This window comes from Rhinichthys klamathensis, unplaced genomic scaffold (assembly GCF_029890125.1).
Source record: "Rhinichthys klamathensis goyatoka isolate OS25496 unplaced genomic scaffold, OSU_Roscu_1.1 h1tg000088l_1, whole genome shotgun sequence".
In the NCBI taxonomy this organism is placed as follows: Eukaryota; Metazoa; Chordata; class Actinopteri; order Cypriniformes; family Leuciscidae; genus Rhinichthys; species Rhinichthys klamathensis.
In genome coordinates, this window is record NW_026606628.1 from 1,013,480 (window position 1) to 1,033,753 (window position 20,274).

Below are 20,274 nucleotides of genomic sequence, written 5' to 3' on the forward strand. Positions count from 1 at the left end.
ACATGTTCCCACAATATCAATCCAGTCTTTCAAATACTTTCAGATGCAGAATCTTTAGCATCTGCTCTCTTGGCCAACACAAATGACAGATCGGACTATGAGCTTTGGATGAATTATCTGTTTAAATGAGAGATTGTAATTATCAAGTTGGTGATATAAATACTCCCAGCATGTGTTTTGGATGCTGCATACTCTACAGCTCAGGAGTTTATTTCATGGTGTTAAGACCTGTGGAGGAATCTGTCGCCACGTAGGTCACGACTGAGTAATACTCAACAGGTGACTGCATTAAACTTCGGCAGCACCAGCTCGATCAAACTCTCTCTTTGGTCTCTCATCAATTGGCTGAAAGTACAGTGCAGGAATCAGAGACTTTGTGTTTTTTTTTCACATACACAAATCAATTCAGTTCAGTTAGAAATGTTGGGGCAGACACATGAAGTAGGCTATATATGCAATAGGTTTACAAAAAAATTCTATTAATAAATGGATCAATTAGGATTTTAGTCACTGTACATGTATTTTGTAACTTATCTTTGTGTGTGTGTGTCAGGTATTGTATGATGTGCGTGGCATTCTAGAGAAGAACAGAGACACATTCAGGGATGATATTCTCAACATGCTGAAGGACAGCAGGTGACAAATCATTCACTTCATTTCTGCTATTTTAAACAATGCTGTGGATCCTATGATCCAAAGATTTTCCAGACTTGTCATGAGATCAGTGATGCATATACTGTAAATCATACTTCTCATACTGAAAAAAAAAAAAATGGTAACAGTGTACAATAAGGTCTCATTTGTTTACATTAGTAAATGCATTAGCTAACATGACAACTAAATATGAGCAATTTATTTTTTAAAGCATTTATTATTCTTTGTTAATGTTAGGTAGTAAAAATATCATTATTCATTGTTTGTTAACAAATATGATGTGAACTATCCCTTTTGATTTAAAGGGATAGTTCGCCCAAAAATGAAAATGTCATCATTTTCTCACCCTCATGTCTTTCCAAACCCATAAGACCTTCATTCATCTTTGGAACACAAATGCAGATCTTTTTGGGGAAATCTGAGAACTTTATGTCCTTACATTGACAGTCTACTCAACTACCACTATGACGCTTTAAAAAGTTCATAAAAAGATCATACAACTAATCCATATGAATTGAGAGGTTTAGTCCAAATTTTCTAAAGAGACACGATTGAATTTAGGCTTTTGTTCATAAACATTCATCAACTCACGCATAGTAAACAGAAGCTCAAGCATGTTTGCTTGATGTGCGAGAACCAATGAGGTTCATTCTCGCATTACGCAGCACGTTTGAGCTTCTGCAAGAACCAATGAGATTCATTCTTGTGTTACGCAGCACGTTTGAGCTTCCGCAAGAACTAATAAAGTTAATTCTCGTGATAGCACGTTTGAGCTTCCGCAAGAACTAATGAGGTTCATTCTCGTGTGTTACGCAGCACGTTTGAGCTTCCGCAAGAACCAATGAGGTTCATTCTCGTGTGTTACGCAGCACGTTTGAGCTTCCGCAAGAACTAATGAGGTTCATTCTCGTGTGTTACGCAGCACGTTTGAGCTTCCGCAAGAACCAATGAGGTTCATTCTCGTGTGTTACGCAGCACATTTGAGCTTCCGCAAGAACCAATGAGGTTCATTCTCGTGTTACGCAGCACGTTTGAGCTTCTGCAAGAACCAATGAAGTTCATTCTCGTGTTACGCAGCACGTTTGAGCTTCCGCAAGAACCAATGAGGTTCATTCTCGTGTGTTACGCAGCACATTTGAGCTTCCGCAAGAACCAATGAGGTTCATTCTCGTGTGTTACGCAGCACATTTGAGCTTCCGCAAGAACCAATGAGGTTCATTCTCGTGTTACGCAGCACGTTTGAGCTTCTGCAAGAACCAATGAAGTTCATTCTCGTGTTACGCAGCACGTTTGAGCTTCTGCAAGAACCAATGAAGTTCATTCTTGTGTTACGCAGGACGTTTGAGCTTCTGCAAGAACCAATGAGGTTCATTCTTGTATTACGCAGCACGTTTGAGCTTCTGCAAGAACCAATGAGGTTCATTCTTGTATTACGCAGCACGTTTGAGCTTCCGCAAGAACCAATAAAGTTAATTCTCGTGATAGCACGTTTGAGCTTCCGCAAGAACCAATGAGGTTCATTCTTGTGTGTTAAGCAGCACATTTGAGCTTCTGCAAGAACAAATGAGGTTCATTCTCGTGTTACGCAGCACGTTTGAGCTTCTGCAAGAACCAATGAGGTTCATTCTTGTGTTACGCAGCACGTTTGAGTTTCAGCAAGAACCAATGAGGTTCATTCTCGTGTAACGCAGCACGTTTGAGCTTCTGCAAGAACAAATGAGGTTCATTCTCGTGTTACGCTGCACGTTTGAGCTTCAGCAAGAACCAATGAGGTTCATTCTCGTGTTACGCAGCACGTTTGAGCTTCTGCAAGAACCAATGAGGTTCATTCTCGTGTTACGCAGCACGTTTGAGCTTCTGCAAGAACCAATGAGGTTCATTCTCGTGTTACGCAGCACGTTTGAGCTTCTGCAAGAACCAATGAGGTTCATTCTCGTGTTACGCAGCACGTTTGAGCTTCTGCAAGAACCAATGAGGTTCATTCTCGTGTTACGCTGCACGTTTGAGCTTCCGCAAGAACCAATGAGGTTCATTCTCGTGTTACGCTGCATGTTTGAGCTAACCCTTGAACTAACCCTTAAAATAATGTATTTGTAAATGTTAAAAATAACAGACTAAGAATAACTAAGAATAATAAATGCTGTAGAAGTGTTGTTCATTCTTATTTCTTGTTAACTAATGTAGTTAACTATTGTTAACAAATGAAACCTTATTTTAAAGTGTTATGCCAAAAAAATATAAAAGGGTAGTTGACACTAAATATTTTTGACAAGTTGTGATGTCTTTTAATACCATCTAAAAACATTACTTTATTCCGCTTTTATGAGCTTATATTAACTAAGAGACTACTTGGAATATTTATACTTCTAATAATGAATTTGTCTTATTTTAGAACCATATCAAATTATCTATTGAAGGCAAAAGGCTGTTTAAAAAACTTTCCCATACATTTTCCCATATACATTCTTAAACATCCAACTACTTTGAAGCAGTTGTTGCTGATCTACATTTCTGCTGAAATGAATGATGTCTGTGAGTGATATTATCTCTATTGTGTGTTTCTCAGGCTTGACTTCATCTACGACCTGTTTGAGCGTGTTGGTAGCAGGAGTGGAGACGAGACTTTGAAGATGGGCACTGCCCGCCGCAAACCCACCGTCAGCTCTCAGTTCAGGGTAAGACACAGATCAATGATCTGAATGTGCCATGTGATGTAACTATGTGAAACTACATTTTGAGTGAATCAGGACGATAAGATCCGTGAGACACGTGCTCTGTTCCAAAACCTGTAGGCAACTAAGGCATTGCAGATGTGCTAAAATACCTTGTTTTTACTAAACTCTAGGGCAGGTTCACATCCTTCACATAAAAATAATTTATTGCGACAAACTCTTTATAAAAAAAATCCAAGATGGCTGACGAAGCAAGAAGAATGTTCAAAAACGTATATTTTATACTGTAAGATATGTTAAATGATGGTATTTTCTTTTTGTTGAAGCCGTCATTTCAACGTATTTTCTTGTAAATAATTGTTTAACTGCCCAATTCCTGTTTGATTCTGCAAAGAAATGTCCACCAAATCTAAGAATCCTGACAATCAAATCGCCACAAAACTTCCGGCAACTCCTATAAAGCACTGCGAATGATGTAGCTCTGCGAGTCCTTAAAGCTATTTTTTTTATTTTTTTTTATTTTTTTTTATTTGATTATCTCATTCACAATGCCTCATGAGATTTTAGTTCTTTCACAGTCTTTCACTCACAGTCTTGTCTTTTTCAGATTTTCACATTCTTTTTTGCTTCAAATCAAAGTTTGTAATGTTTTGATTCACCTCATAGCTGGTTGGTTTGGTTCATGGCTTATAAGACTTTTTTTTTTATAATCCTAATGGGAAAAACCAATTGAAAAATGCTGGATCCAAGGCCGCTGAAAAAGTGGGCAGATACTGTTGCACTCTTTTGAAATCAATCATCGAATCATCAAGTCCTTTTTGTGTGACACGCAGAATTGCTGCCTATGTAGAACATTCCAAATCAGTCACTTAATGGGTTTCACGATAGTTAGGATGCTGCCTTAAAAGAAAGCCTGTGTAGCCAGTAATCAGCAAAGCAGCTCAGTAAGGTTTGAAACGGAGCTCCTGTGTTCTTGTCTATTCTGGGTGGACATTCAAGGTTATGAGTGCAAACCTAGCAGAAATCTTGTTTATTTTTCTGCACTTGTGTGACTGTGTGTGTACCTTGCATGTGTGTGTTTTGTCCCCTTTGTCTAAGTCCCTGTATATCTGCTGGTTTGCGGGGTTACGGGGCTTTGCATGTCATAACTGCCGTACAGGGGATTTGGCAGCTGCCCTTGTACTGTGGCTCTTAAAGCCAGGGGATTACCCACAAACCGGGCACAAGGGTTTGACAGGGTCTGTGCATGTTCCCCTGTTCCCCTGTCATTAAAGCCAGCCTGGAGCCTCTCAGTCTGAGACTGTGGGACAGAGTGCCAGGTTGAAGGGTCCTTGGTGTGTCTAGGTAAATATGGGCCCTGTCACTGCCTGTGTTTGCCCTCTTCAACAGGAGATGTGGGACGGACAAGCAAATAGCAGCTCTGGTTGCTTAACTGCCCTTTTGGTGCTGTTACTTTCCTGTGCAGGGGTGTAATTTAGTGTTATTGTAACTGTGTTTCAGGACTCTCTTCATGCACTGATGGCCACTTTAAGTGCCTCCAACCCTTTCTTTGTGCGCTGCATCAAACCTAACATGGAGAAGGTAGGATCGACACATTTTTTGTACCGTCCATATCACAATCAAACCATATTACTTTCCTTAGTGAGTCAAACAGACAATAAAACCAATCTTCCAAAAGCTTCAATGTCACTTTCAAAGGAATGGTTCACTCCAAAATAAAAGTCTGTCATTATTAATTCATCCTCAAGTCATTGCAAAATGCATCACTTTCTTTCTCCTGTCAAACATTAGCAATTTTGAATGAATTTTCACTCTGCTCTTTTCCATATAATAAAAATGACCAAAAGCACCTTAAAGTAGTCCATACAAATTAAATATCGGCAATATTTTGCGGGTGAAATCCAGTCATTTCGCTCAGAATCTGCGATCGGGAGTTTCACTTGAGGACGAAAATGTGCCCCACACATATTTAGCTCACGTTAAAGTTGGCCGTGTGATTCTCACTGATCAGCAGAAAGCTACTTCGATTGAAAGTGGTTTTTTGTGTGTGAGCTATGCTTGATGCATCACTACACTATCGGCAATGGACCTTTTCGGCCTGCAAATTTTATAGTAGCTTTGTTTACGGAACCTACCCAAATTTGAGTTATTCACCAATAACTTTACCTTTCACTGTAGATCGTGAATCATATTCAAGCATGCCCATATTCAAGCACATCAAGATGTTTTGTGCAACGTATGAAGTCAATAACGTCAAGCAGCGCTGGTTCCAGCTTGTCTCGTAACCAAATATCGATGCACCAAATTTGAATATGCAGAAATGCAAATGAGTATCAAGAGCAATGAGATAAAGACTTTTTGACCCTTGAACATCCACTGGTCACTGTTTTGAATCAAGATACATTTTTGAAGCAACACTGCAACACTCTTTCGTATCTTTAATATAAGAGTATTTGGTCTTGTACTATTTTTTTAAGTATGTAATGTTGCTTTTAAAGTTAAGATTCAAGATTTTTATTCACCACATAAACAGTTATATACAAATATAACTTGCAGTGAAATGTTAACCTGGTCAGTTACTTAGCCTGTGCATTAAATGTCTAAAAGGTAAAAATTTAAGTTTAGACAAATATAAGAAATAAAATTCATTGATACTTTTTTAATAATACATTTTAATAATTAATCAATACATTTATTAAAGGGTACCTTTTACATGGTATTTTACAGGAAAACTGTTTAAAGGGGTCATATAATGCCATTTTTGTACAAGCTAATATGATTCTTTAGGGTCTAAATTAAAAGTTTGTAATATACTTTAATTAAAAATTCTCATTAGTATTGTAAGAAAACACTTATTTTACCTGGTCAAAAACAGCTCTGTTTTCAGCACGCCGTTTCAGTGCATATGACTTTAAATGATAATGAGCTTCGCTCACCCCGCCTCTCTGTTCTGTGCATACACCATTTGTAACTCAATAACACAATAACCATAACGCGTTGTTCAGTATAAACGTGGGATTATGAATTATATTGAGAACGTCATACATAGAAAACATGCCGTAATGTACCCTGAGTGTAAACCTTAGACGCATTCATTGTGAAGCGTGCAGCTAGTGATTTGCAAAGATTAATATATTAATATAAAGTTTAATAAAACGTTACACTCACTTCCATTCTTCTGGAGATTCAGCAGGAACACGAATATCTGATACAGATCCTTTTTTCATGAGCAGCTTCTTAGCAAATCCAGCTTTATACTGATCCTCGTTTATAAAGCAGTCTGGTGTGTGAAATGATTCGCGCAAACATGAGAGCATTGACGTTGCTCGTGGGGAATATTCCCTTCGAAAACAAACTCAGCCACTGCGTCTTCAGCGGTTCGGATTTAGGAACATTAAAATGACTGCTGTGTTCGTTATTACACCCAAGAACAGAACACCACAATCGCTTAGACGCCATTCTGCTCATAGACAGTGCTCCAGCATATCAACAATGACCGCGCCGGTCCGCACAGACTATGATTGACAGCTCTCTCATGAGCGAGGGCAGGTCTGTGTTGAAACGCTCCTGTCAATCAACAATCGTGGGAGGGGCGTGCGAGCTTGTGACGTCACAGGCTCGAACGGCTCGATTTGAGGCAGGGTAAAACATATAAGGAGATTAAAACAAAACCACTGGATGGATTTTTATCATTATATGATGGTTGTGTACAGGCACTGCCAACACACATTTCAGTACAATCAACTTGTAAAAGTGCATGTACCATTATATGACCCCTTTAAGAAATCATGGTTACACTTTAGTTTAGGGTCCAATTCTCACTATTAATTAGTTCCTTATTAGTATGTATATTACTAAGATATTGGCTGTTTATTAGTACTTATAAAGCACATCATAATGCCTTATTCTGTATGACCATATTCTACATCCTTTAATACTACCCAATATCTAAACTTAATAACTACCTTACTAACTATTAATAAGAAGTAATTAGGAGTTTATTGAGGCAAAAGTCATAGTTAATAGTAAGTTAATAGTGAGAATTGGACCCTAATCTAAAGTGTGACTGAAATCATTATTAGCAGACTAGTGGCCTCTGCTCATGTTAAAGTAAAAATTCGCTTGCATCACATTCTGGCATCATCTCCATGTGAGAAGCTGTACAGCCAGCAAGTGCTCTGAGTCTGTCCTGTTCTGCTCTGTACATAGAGTCTCTTTGTGCTGATTTGCTCAGAACGGAACGGCCCATCCCCACCGCCAGCACATTCCTACAGCCCAAACCCGCCTGTGCTGGGGTCAGAGGTCACGGCTGCCTGCTTCAGAGAGGAGAATCATACTCCTGACCTGCAGCAGAGGAATGTAGAGATAATGGCCAGCAAATCACACAGAGCCAGAGGCAGCCTCTACCCTTCATTATATGATACGGTCGAGCTGTAAAAGTGCTCATTTGAGCTCCTGTATTACTGGAATTATTATGATTGTATTGATTTATCAAGGACTCTCGTTTCAGCGGGCTGAGGATCGGGTTGGCTGTTCTTTTGGGGTTGTTGTATTGTGATAACTGTCCTCAGGGAGGGGATCTGTGGTCTCATCTGGCAATCTGCCTGGCTCCCTCTGTCATTCCACACCTTTTCTTCTATCGTTTATGCCACACAACAGTGATCCCTCGCTCATATCACCCCACTTCAGGCCCCTTTATGGACAATTGTAATGCGGCATACTTCATGTCTAACCCAAGTTGAATGCCCAAATTACTCAGGCAGACCAGAAATACACCTCAGTGTCCTGTCACATTAGCCTGACATGATCATTTTGGTTGAGATTCTGCTGATTGAAATGAAGGACAAGGCAAAAGTCAGGAGCACGCAGTTAAGCTGCACCAGATGTCCAGGCCACCAACAATGAGCCCCGCTCCTTAACATAGTCATCAAACGGCCTGATGGGACTGGACTGTGTGGGAGCAGCTGAACACCAGGCACTGACGTTACTGACCCAGCTACAGATCGCCACTGAGCATGACGCAACACCTCACACAATAGACATAATCAATCCCAGTTGAAAGCCTCATGACTGGCGTTGGGGTTTCACCCCTTTTTCTGCCCACAGATGTCTTTTGTTTTTTATGTGACAGATCAAAACAAGCATCTATATTATCTCCCCCTAGGTTACGGTTAAAGTCAAATCAAAACAGGCCCTATAAAGATTCCTAGTCTCATTGCACATGTTTCATCTGGTTTATGTTATTCATAAGATAAAATGTTTGTCTTTGCAATCCTTCATCAACAACTGAAACATCATGTCATACACAGCAAAAATCAGTTTCTTCAGTTTTTTATTTCAGTACTTTGGTCTGGTTTAAAAATATCAAACTTTCTTTAAAACAAATATATATATATATATATATATATTCTTTTTTTTACCAAATTAAGATTATTTATGAGAATATATATTAAGTTTATATATCATACACCATTAGACATTTTTTTTCTTGTTTGTCTATTTTCTCTCACTTTTTTGATTTTGAGACACTACTACTTGATAGTGATGAATATATATAACAGTGACAGTACAGACTTATTGTGTACATACATGTTTTTACATTGAACTTATATTTTATAAATACCAGCATGGTATTACAGCTGTAATTAATTTATGTACTTACATTTGTAATTACACAGTTGACCCTTACAACTTAACCCACCCATACCACCACACCTGTCCCTAACCTTACCCGTATCACATCTCAATAGCAGGAAAAGTGATTTACAATACGACATGAACACAATAAGTACATTGGCCCTCATTTATCAAAAGTGCGTACACCAAATTTCCAGCGTACACCTGGCGTACACCCAAAACCACGGTGACTTTGAGATTTATCAATATGGACGTTGGCGTACGGCACGCTCAAATCCTACGCCAGCTCAGGAGGTGGTGTACGCACGTTTTGAGTTAGTGCGGAAATGTGCAGAAAAACAATTCCTAACACCACAAAACGCACTGACAAACTAAAAGATATTATATATTATGACCCACAGTAAAAAACAACAACAACAACATAGTAATTATAAACTTCAGTGTTTATTTTTGTGCAACATGGACTTCAATGTTTAATTTGTGTGACTTTACCAAAGCATTTGATTTGTAGCCATATGTATTCCTTCAGTTGCGAGCTTGTGCGCTATACCCTGACGTTTCATGGTTTGGCCCGGCAGGTGCGCACGGACTGAGTTCGGTAACGAAAGGCTTTCAATGACCAAAAAATTATTCAGACTGACAAAATAATAAAAAATACATTCTTCTTCTTTTAAATAATAATAATAATACAAATAATAATAATGACATTCTTCTTCTAAATAACAAAAAGCGTCATTAATAATACAAATCATACTAATAATAAGAAGAATATTACAAATTGTCATGCAATTATTAATGTGAATGAATGGTACTCCACATCACATCATCATCATCACTATTGTACACCCCAATACATGTAACGTGATTCGAAATTGAATGCTAATCATAGACTGTAAGATGCTAATTCAAAAGACGTGCTGTAAAATAATGCATTGTGATAGGTCATTTCGGCTCCACGTCAGAGAAGTTTCTCTTCTTTGCCGTCTTCCGTGTGTCCATGGCGTAAAATGAGGGCGTGGGGGAAGCGGAGACTTGAATATATAGGGGCGTGTTATTCTAATGACGATCGTTTTTAGCCGCGGGATTTATCAAGGGCAGGTATTGCGTACACCTGAATTTCAAAGGTACGCACAGCTTCATAAATCAGGCGGTGAGAGGAGTGTAAGCATAATCTTACGCCAACATATACGCCCGTTTCTACGCAAGAATGATAAATGAGGGCCATTGTACTTATTTTTCGATGTAAGTAAAGCTTAAAGCCACTTAATATAAAGTGGGATCACTTAGGTCAAGATATTCTCTGATAATAAACCTGGTTAAACATTATTTTGATGGTGCCCTTTAGACATTCTGTTAAATATAAGTAACATTGCACCTACATGTCGACTAACTCTCATTAGAGTATTAGTTAAGTATTAGTAGACTGTTAGGGTTAGTAGAATAAGGAGTTGGGTTTAGTAGAATAATGGACAGTACTTATAGTCTGTATAATGTCTTTTGGGGACCGTCAAAATAAAGTGTTATCAGATATTAAGCAGACAGTCTACTAATACATATACTCCAATGAGAGTTAGTTAGTTAGTTGACATGTAGGTGCAACGTTAATTATAGTCAACAGAATGTCTAAAGGACACCATTGAAATAAAGTGTTACCCAAAGTCTTTTATCTTGCTTTTAAGGATGTTTATATATTTTAACAGAAAATAAGACAAAAGTACTGATACTAAAAATATTTATATATAATATACTTTATAATATTATAAAGTTAAAATACTTTATAATATGTGACCCTGGATCACAAAACCAGTCACAAGTAGCACGGTTATATTTGTGGCAATAGCCAACAATACATTGTGTGGGTCAAAATTATCGCTTTTTCTTTTATGCGAAAATTCATTAGGATATTAAGTAAAGATCATGTTCCATGAAGATATTTTGTAAATTTCCAACCGTAAATATACAAAACATTTATTTTTGTGAGTGAATGCAGCACAATCGCGAACATGAATGGACAACTTTAAAGGCGATTTTCTCCAGATTCCAGACTTTCAAATAGTTGTATATCGGCCAAATATTAATCTAGGATTAATTTGCTAGGGTAGGGATCCTAGCAAACCATGCATCAATGGAAAGCTTATTCATTCAGCTTTCAGATGATGTATAAATCTAAATTTAAAAAAATTGTCCCATGTGTCCTGGGTCACATATTAGAGAGAGAGAGAGAGATTATGAATGCTGTTTCTTATTGACTTGTGATAGTGTAATGGGACCCAAAATTGGGCATAGCCAGTTTACATCCGTGCTGAAGGACATCTCATTCTATCTTCTTCCAGAACGCAAATAAATTTGATGCAGATGTGGTTCTGAATCAGCTACGTTACTCTGGAATGCTGGAGACGGTGAAGATCCGTAGAGCAGGCTTTCCTGTACGGAGAACCTTCCAAGACTTCCTCAGCAGGTGAGACACGTGGCCAAGAAACCGTCACAAAACCACTGACAGTCCATCAAAATAAAGTTTGAAGCACAAAATCTGTTCCAGATGCCCGTTTTTTTTGGAAAGTTAGTTAAAGTCCTTGAAACCATAATGAACAATGCCAGGGAAGTTTTTCTGAATCTGTTAACGTTTGATCAGGACATTGTTCCCTTACAGTAAAATGAGTGAGGTGGAATGTGTTTGTATGCGTTTAAGTTGTGCCCACTTCCTGTGCAGATACACAATGATCCTGAGGGACAAAAACCACACGGCGGACGAGAGGAGGAAGTGTGCAGATCTGCTTACGAAGTATGACGTCACAAAGAAAGAGTGGCAGCTGGGAAAGACTAAGGTGCGGTTGCATGGCCAACATATGTTCACACACATAGTTTAAAGTAGCAATATAAATAATCTGTGCTAGAACTCAGTGCTGGAGTACAATGACTTTGTATAAGAACTCTTTCTTTCTCAGTTTGAACTGCTTAACCTTTTATGTAGTCTGTGGGTTGATCCCTGATATCCATACCTTGTAGTGTTGAGAGAGTCGTATGTTTGAATTTAAATCTAAAATGTAAAAAGGGGGCATTTACAGTATTTACAGTCACAAGAATAAGTTTGTGAACCCTTTAAAATTCTCGATCTCTGAAATCTTTCATTGAAGTCACAGTTATAGACAACAGTCCTGAATTTTCTACATTTGTAGACAGGATGTCTCATCTTGATGAACATCCAGGTCTTTTGAAGTGCTTTTGTAGCCTCTTCTAGTTTTGTGAACACAAAAGAAGATATTTTGAAGAAAATGAGATGGGTAACCAAACAGTTAATGGGTCCTGGAAGTCAATGGGGTCCATCAGCTGTTTGGTTACTGACATTCTTCAAAATATCTTCTTTTGTGTTCAGCAGAAGTTTGGAACAACTTGAGGGTGAGTAAATGATGACAGAATTTTCATTTTTGGGTGACCTATCCCTTTATCTTACTCCAATTAGATATTCACTTTTTCTACACTGCACTGTAAATGATCACTCATTGTCTTCAATAAACTTGTGAAAAGTACAGCTGTTTGTGTGTTATTAATTTAGTCAGATTGTGTTTGTCTGCAATTGTGACTTAGATGAAGATCAGGCCACATTTAATGAGTAATTCAAGCAGAAATCCAGATATTTTCAAAGGGTTCACAAATGTATTCTTGCCACTATGGTACTCTGAGGGATTTTTTTGTAGTAAAAACACATAATACCTCGATATTAACATCATGGAAGTGTCAAAAAAATGCATGCTGCCATTTTCGTGCTAATATTTTGCAACACTCATAGGGGATTTTTTTCTTTGGTTTTTCCCCTCTCTTCTCTCTTCATTCTTTCCTCTTTCTTCCTCATACTTCCTCTGCTCTCACCCCCCTGAAAAAGAAAACCCTCTCCACATCTTGGTAAGGAGTTTTGCGCTCCCTCACTTTGCTGAAATGACTCATCTCGATCTAGTCGGCCTGAAAGAAGAGCGCAGCACTTTAAGGGCGTTTGGCAACAGGAGCACAGCTCTGAAAAGAACACTTTCTGTTCTCTGTTCAACAGTGTCTATTCATTCTTATCTTGTAATCAGTCAATTATTCTCTCTCTCCTTGGTTATTCTCTGCCACACATTAAGTACGGCAGTTCAGTCAGGCTGTTTTTACAGTAAGAGGAGCTCTGAGGTTTCTGAGGAACAGGAAGGCACTGTAAATAAAAGGCATTCTTGTGTCCTTTGATTCAGACCACTTTTCTTTAAATTAATTGAATCCAGCGTGCTCTCTGTTATTTCCTTTGGGGTCTTGTGGTTTCTGGCTTTCCTGAGAGCTAGTTTAGGTATCTCTTTATCGGGGGTCACATTGTTAGCTCGATGGTGCCTTAATGCGGTGTTGCCGTGATTACTTGTGTTTGGGTTTGATTTGAAGCAGAGAAATGATCTCATAAATCAAATAACTTGATTTAATAAGACAGTGATGACCTGTCAGTGCTCCTTGCGGTCATGAGTGGGTAATTATGAAGGAAAGCCAATTGAAACTAAACGATTAGATGACTTCAATACACTATGTAATGATCATTATCGCAAAATAAACTTGGACATGGTCATCAAGATCACTACATAGTGCATGATTGTATATTATTACGCTTATTAGGATACATATCAAATGAATTACTATAAAAGAAAAAAGAAAAGGACATGGAAGTACTGATTTGAGTTTATCAGTCAATCAGTCAATGGATGTGCAATATATTTTACACACACACACACACGCACGCACACGGCACGCATACACACACACACACACACACACACACACACACACACTCCCATTCAAAATTTTGGGGTGAGCAGTAATTATTATTATTTTTTATTATTAATAGTTTTATTCAACAAGGACACATTAAATTGATCAAAAGTGACATTAAAGACATTTATAATGTTACAAAATATTTATTTTTCAAATAAATGCTTTTGAACTTTCTATTCATCAAATAATCATGAGACACCATTTCCACAAAAATATTTATCAGCACAACTTTTCAACATTAATAATAATAAGAAATGTTTATTGAGCATCAAATCAGCATATTATAAAGATTTCTGAAGGATCATGGAGTAATGATGCTGAAAATTCACCTTTGCCATCACAGGAATGAATAATATTTTAATAGTAAACAGTTTGTACAGTATTTTGATAGCCTTGATGAGCATAAGATACTTCTTTCAAAAACATTAAATGAATCTTAAAGTCCCCAAATTTTGAATGGTAGTGTATATTTAGATGAAATGCGTTTTGCATCGCACAGAACATAACATCTGAGATTGTTTTTAAGGCATAAGTATCTATGATAATTCAGTTAAATGGCACATACAAATATAGTAGTGTAAGTGATTATAAATATAATAGTCATAAAAAAACTTAAATGTGCCATATCATTTCAATTTCATAGAAATTTAAAACCATTTCAGATGGTATGTGCCATGCAATGCACAATACCTCTGAATTCATCACTGCCTCAATAGACGATTGCATGTAATGCAGTATTTCTCCTTTAGAATGTTGCTTTCTGTCTCCCACACACACATGCATAAAGACACTGAAACAAATGAATTCAGATACACACACTGGACACGCAGACTCGCTCCCTGCTGAATAGAGTCATGCTTTACAAATTGTTAAGCTGTAAAATAGCCTCATTGTTCTGTGGTGGAGTCAGGCTGGACGGCTCCAATTTGTTCTCAGCACGTCAGAGATCCAATGCACTCAAGGTCAGCTACTCTAGCCTACAGCTTTCACTGCTCTACCAGACTCCACGATCATACTTGTTAAATAGCCTGTTGCCGTAATGCACCCACGGAAAGCTGACGTCCTCGTGACAGAAGCTGGGCTGATTGACCCCTCTATGCAATTTATGCAATTTACCCAGCACTGTCCTCCACAAAAGCAAGACATCCATTTGTCCCCCACCATCACCAGTCGGTTATGTTTAACCCTTTCTGAAACGACCAGTGCTGCATCCGAAATACTTCGCCAATACATATGTGGAAAAAAGAGTAGTATGTCCAAATTCACAGTATTGGAAAAACATTTGGCGAAAAGTACCTGGATGACCTACTTCTTCCACCGAGATTCTGAAGTGTGCATCCGATGGACAGTTTACTATCCCACGAGGCCATGGAAGAAGATTTATGAATGGCAGTGAATGACTGTTACTGTCACGCTGGTAGGTCACGTGACAGTAACAACGTCCGAATTTCATTTATACTACCCATATTCATACTATATAGAACATACTTTTTTAACGGTTGCGAAGTATAGTCAAATTTAAATGTTATACCTACTCAGACAGTACGCGGCGCAGTGTAGTTGGCTACCAGCATTTGTTTTATTTTGGATGCTGAGTTTCTAGTGTCCACACAAGATATCATACCTTGTTTAATGTCAACATGAATTACCATTCACAACTCATTTTGCTTCCATAATTAAACATATTTTCAAGTGAAATAAGATATTCAACTAGAAAGGCAGGACCTGTTTCGGATCTGCTGGGAATTAATTAAATGTTGAAAGCAGATGTTTACCAAAATAGCCTGATCTATGGGAGTTTGCCTTTGGCGATTGGTTCAAATTATCCAATTTGCCACATAAGTGACATAAGCAGAGAGGCAGAGCAAGTTATTACATTTTCAATAAAGATTATGTAAACTAACAATTTAATCTTTGTAATAATGTGTGGCAATTAACTCCTCACAATAAGATCAGAAAGTTTATAGCAGTGGTTATATATATTATATTTAAAAAAAAAAAACATAAATGAGAGAGAACCATCTTGAAGATCCTGCTTGTTTTCTCCTTTAATGTTGGGAATAGGTTACTTTGTGTCCTTTTTGTCTTCATCAGTCAGGAATCTACAGAAAAACCACAGTCAGGACTCTGGACCAATGTTGTTGTAGTGCAACATGGAGTATTATTAGCAGCCAGGAGAGGAAGATCAGACATTAGGCAGTGCATATGGAGGTTGTTTGATCAGTGTTTACCCATATGTTCCACACATGCTTTTCATGTAGCTATATAAATACAGTCTCTGTTAAAACAGCTTAATGCATTCCATCAATTCTTGTTGATAGATCAAGTTGGCAGTAAAATCTCCAGACAATGACCTTTGACTGTGTCCGCCATTGCTGTACGTGTTTGGCTGTCCACTGTGTTGTTATCATGGCTCAGGGTCTGTTTTGTTTTATGATTTCATTCAGGAGGGATTGTGATCAGTAGAGAGTGCATGTTCAACACAGGTCCTCTCGAGCGCTGGAGCTGGCTTTTGTTTGTGGTGTTTTTGTGAGTGTCAGATTTGAGGTGGAGGTGAGGGGAGGGGTGCAAGATCAAGAAAGGGGTCTGGGATTGTGTTTCCTTGCTCGAAACAAAACAACTTGTGTGTAATTATATCCGTGCTGATTGTGTGTTGAGGAAGTGCGATCCCTAGAATCGGGGCTCAGGTTTTTTCTTTGCGTGGGATGGGGGGAAGGATGTGGACGAGGAAACTTCCTCCTGTGTGTGCGTCTGCAGCTGTGCGTCGTGATTACAGGAACATCTGGGTCGTCGGTTCCAGGAAATCTCACAATGGGCTTAAATCTGTGGGAGGCCAGACGTGACACCGTGTGTAAGTGTTGATGTTAATTGAAAGGACCTGATTCTGTTAATGGTAATACCCCCATATACAGACTAGTATCAGCATATGATGTATTGGATGCTGCTTCTTCACTAACTTAACAAGTATGATGTCCTTGGGCAGCCAGCTCCACCACCATGCTATGACCAGCTAAATCTCAGCTCAAGTTTTAAGCTTTATCAATACCGATAGTAGCATGGAAATTCATGTTGTTATAATCATAGTTGCCATAAAAATATTAAGGTGCACAACTGTTTTCAATATTGGATCATGTGACACTGAAGACTGGAGTAATGATACTGAAAATGCAGCTTTGCCATCACAGGAATAACTTACATTTTAAAATATATTCCAAAAGAAAACAGTTAATTTAAATTGCAATAATATTTCACAATATTAGTGTTTTTACTCTATTTTTGATCAAATATTTGCAACTTTGGTGAGGATAAGAGACTTCTTTCAAAAACATTAAAAGAATCTTACTGACCCCATACTTTTTAACTGGAGGTTAGACACTTTACTATACCAAGAGAGGAGTTGTCATATTCATAAATGGCAGAGAACAGCGACTGCCACTGTAGGTCATATGACAGTGCCAACGTGGAGGATAATGTACGTCCGGTTTTATTTTCATAATACATACATGAACACTATAGTCGATAAGTTACTCATCAAATACGCTATTTGACGGTACATAGAAGCAGTTTTTGTTTAAGCAATATATCTATTTTGTAAAGTTATTTATCGGTCATATTTTTGTAGAATGTTTTGCTTAGTGTGTTTGTTTTATATTTCTTTTAAGATGCAGTCAGTATTTGTTTAGCTAGCATTAGCATTGCTGTTCTTTTGTGTACTGATAACACAATGGTGTTAGATGCTGCTCTGCCATCTGTTGACATGGATCAGCATGATTGAGTTTTGAGTTTTATGTAAATTACACTGATACTAGTGAGTTTTAGAGAGCGTCAATAATTAATCCCCTCACCTGCACAACAACAAAAAAAGAAGCAACTTGGCCTTTAGTAGAATTTTCTCCGTTATCAAATATTTCCATCTTGTGCGCTGTATCAATGTTTACGCTCATTTTTTTTTTTCTTCGTTGGTCTTTCGGTCTTCTGGTTTCAGCTCATTTCGGTTCTTTATCCGTGCACGTACTGATTCTTCTGTTGTCTCGGCTGGCAAAACATTGTATTAAGTGTGTTTCAGTGTCTAATTTTCGCTCTTCACATCACCAAGCAACACAATGCTACATCTGCATCTGTAGTCTACACAGAGTTGGCAGACAATGAGAATGAGGTCGAGTTAAAACTAGGGCCACATCATTTGAACATGGTGATATACATTGAGGAGGGCAACGCACACCATACAAAACACTTCACAGTCGTCTTGTTGTGTGACAGATGACTCTTTTCTAAAAAACTATTTATTTCATAATGTGTAAAACTTTTAAATTAGCATCAAAGCATTGAATGCACCTTTTAGTGTCAGGTCAAGTCACCTTTATTTGTACCAGGGGTGCCCAATCCGGTTCCTGGAGATCTACCTATCTGCAAAGTTCAGCTCCAACCCTGATCAAACACAACCGAACCATGATAATTATAGACAGGTGTGTTGGATCAGGGTTGGATCTGAACTCTGCAGATAGGTGGATCTCCAGAAACAAGATTTATACAATTCAGATTGTTGTAAAACAGCTCCACAGTACAGGAAAATGACAGTCAATGATACAAACGTCATCAAATATGGCAAATATGGGACTAATTCAAATGGTGTTGTAAAGCAGCTCTAAAAACACAATTCAGTTCAGTGTTGATTCAGTTCAGTTCAATAACAGTGTCAATGCTGCAAAAATCATCAATTATGAAATGAATTTGATTCTGATATAAGACAGCTGTACAGAACACAAGTGTCATCATTCAGCTCAATTCTGTAAAATGTTTGTCCCTATCCAATAGTGTCAGTGTCACATAAATAATATTACAGAATACTAAGTGTCTTCTAAACCACAACTAAGCGAGACACAGGCGACAGTGGCAAGGAACTCAAACTCCATCAGATGACAGAAATTGAGAAAGAAAAAAATCTTTGGAGGAACCAGGCTCAGTCAAGGGGCTAGTCCATTACTCTTTGGCACATTCTTTTACATAATTTATAGATATATTGATACCATTTATTATGCAGAACTTCACCTTTTCTTCAACTGTGTTCCTGAGGTTTGTCTTCTATGAGTCAACATCTGTGAGTAAAGGGTTAAGCTTTCATGTCTCTTGTCTTTTAGAGAGAGAGTGAGGGTGTGGCCTGCTCTTTGGCCGAGAGCCACTCTTTCCCCCTCCTCTCTCTCTCTCTCTCTCTCTCTCTCTCTCTCTCTCTCTCTCTCTCTCTCTGTCCATGCACGTCAGTCTGTCTGGAATAGTCCGAGAAGCAGCAGTAACAGGAAATCAGAGCGCTGTGGTTTCAGCACAATGGCAGAGCTCCACAGCTCAGCTCCCTGTAGCCTGTAGCCTGCTGAGAACACTTGGAGACGTGCTCACGCCGTCTGGAGAGAATTAACAGTCAGTTAACCTAAACCTGCCCTCTTCCCTCTCCCTCTCCTTGTCTTTCTTCTTTGGTACCGTGCAGGTGTTCCTGAAGGAAGCTCTGGAGCAGAGGCTGGAGAAGGAAAGAGAGGAGGTGCGCACAGCGGCTGGTATGGTGATCCGGGCCCACATACTAAGTTATGTGGCAAGGTTAGTGCAGCTTTGTGTGTGTTTGTGCATAAACACGCTTTGTTAAATGGGGCCGTGTGAGTTGCCAAAGACTGCCGTTGTGACTTCTGTTACTTTTTATTGAGTTGAGTGGATGGATTGCCATAATCAAATTTATGAATGAGTTGAAAGTTGCATCACGGAATGATTTACCAGAGCGTTGTGAATCAATGCATTGAGTGCAAATTTAACCAAGTGGGTTAGATTCATTATGAAAAGTGCAGGGAAACTAATGAAAAGTAATCAAGAGTGTCTTTTCACTGCAAATACTGAACAGTAAGCACTACACACACAGGTAAATACATTTACATGCAGTTTATTCATAAATCAGTCAGGTTTTTGCCAGTTTTGAGAGTAGTTAGCATGATCAGGGATTTTATGTTGGTTTATTGTACATGCATACTGTGCATACTGTACATGGTTTATTGTACGTTATCTGTACAAAAAAAATAACCTGTTAAACATGAAAGTAATATGATATAATTTAAGACATTTCTCCTTATATAGAACCTCTTTGGCATAAAGGGTTCTATAAAATTGAGTCAAGAACCCCTAGGGTTCTATATAGAACCTTTTTTAAAGAGTGTACTCTGATGCCATAGTAAATCAAACATGACAGATGTCAAAATATCAACATCTGTTTTGTGTAAAGTGTCTGTTGAGACACTATGTTTGTTCCTGGGCGATTAGTGTCTGTACATATACACCTCTGTACTGATGTTATTTATGGGTTTGATGAAGTCTCTGTTTCGCCTTAATTTTGCATAAAGTTCAACACCCACAAATTCGCACATAAACACACTTAGAGACTCTCAGTCCAGCATTGCAGGTCAGATATGAGATTTTTCTGATTTAGGTGGCCTGGTCTAAATGTATGAGAACTGTGGCACAGCTACTCAAACAGATCAAACACAGATCTTTTATT

The 20,274-nt window shown here is 38.3% G+C and overlaps 1 protein-coding gene across 1 annotated transcript in view; it reads left to right on the plus strand.

Annotated features, from left to right (window-relative positions):
- Positions 1–20,274, plus strand: part of myo10l3 (myosin X, like 3) — a 74,951-nt gene that overhangs the window by 39,105 nt on the left and 15,572 nt on the right. Inside the window, exons 16-21 of the mRNA XM_056251716.1 lie at positions 554–636; positions 3,221–3,329; positions 4,827–4,907; positions 11,297–11,421; positions 11,674–11,788; positions 19,225–19,331. Coding sequence (XP_056107691.1) covers positions 554–636; positions 3,221–3,329; positions 4,827–4,907; positions 11,297–11,421; positions 11,674–11,788; positions 19,225–19,331 — 620 coding nt within the window. The remainder of the gene's footprint in view (positions 1–553; positions 637–3,220; positions 3,330–4,826; positions 4,908–11,296; positions 11,422–11,673; positions 11,789–19,224; positions 19,332–20,274) is intronic.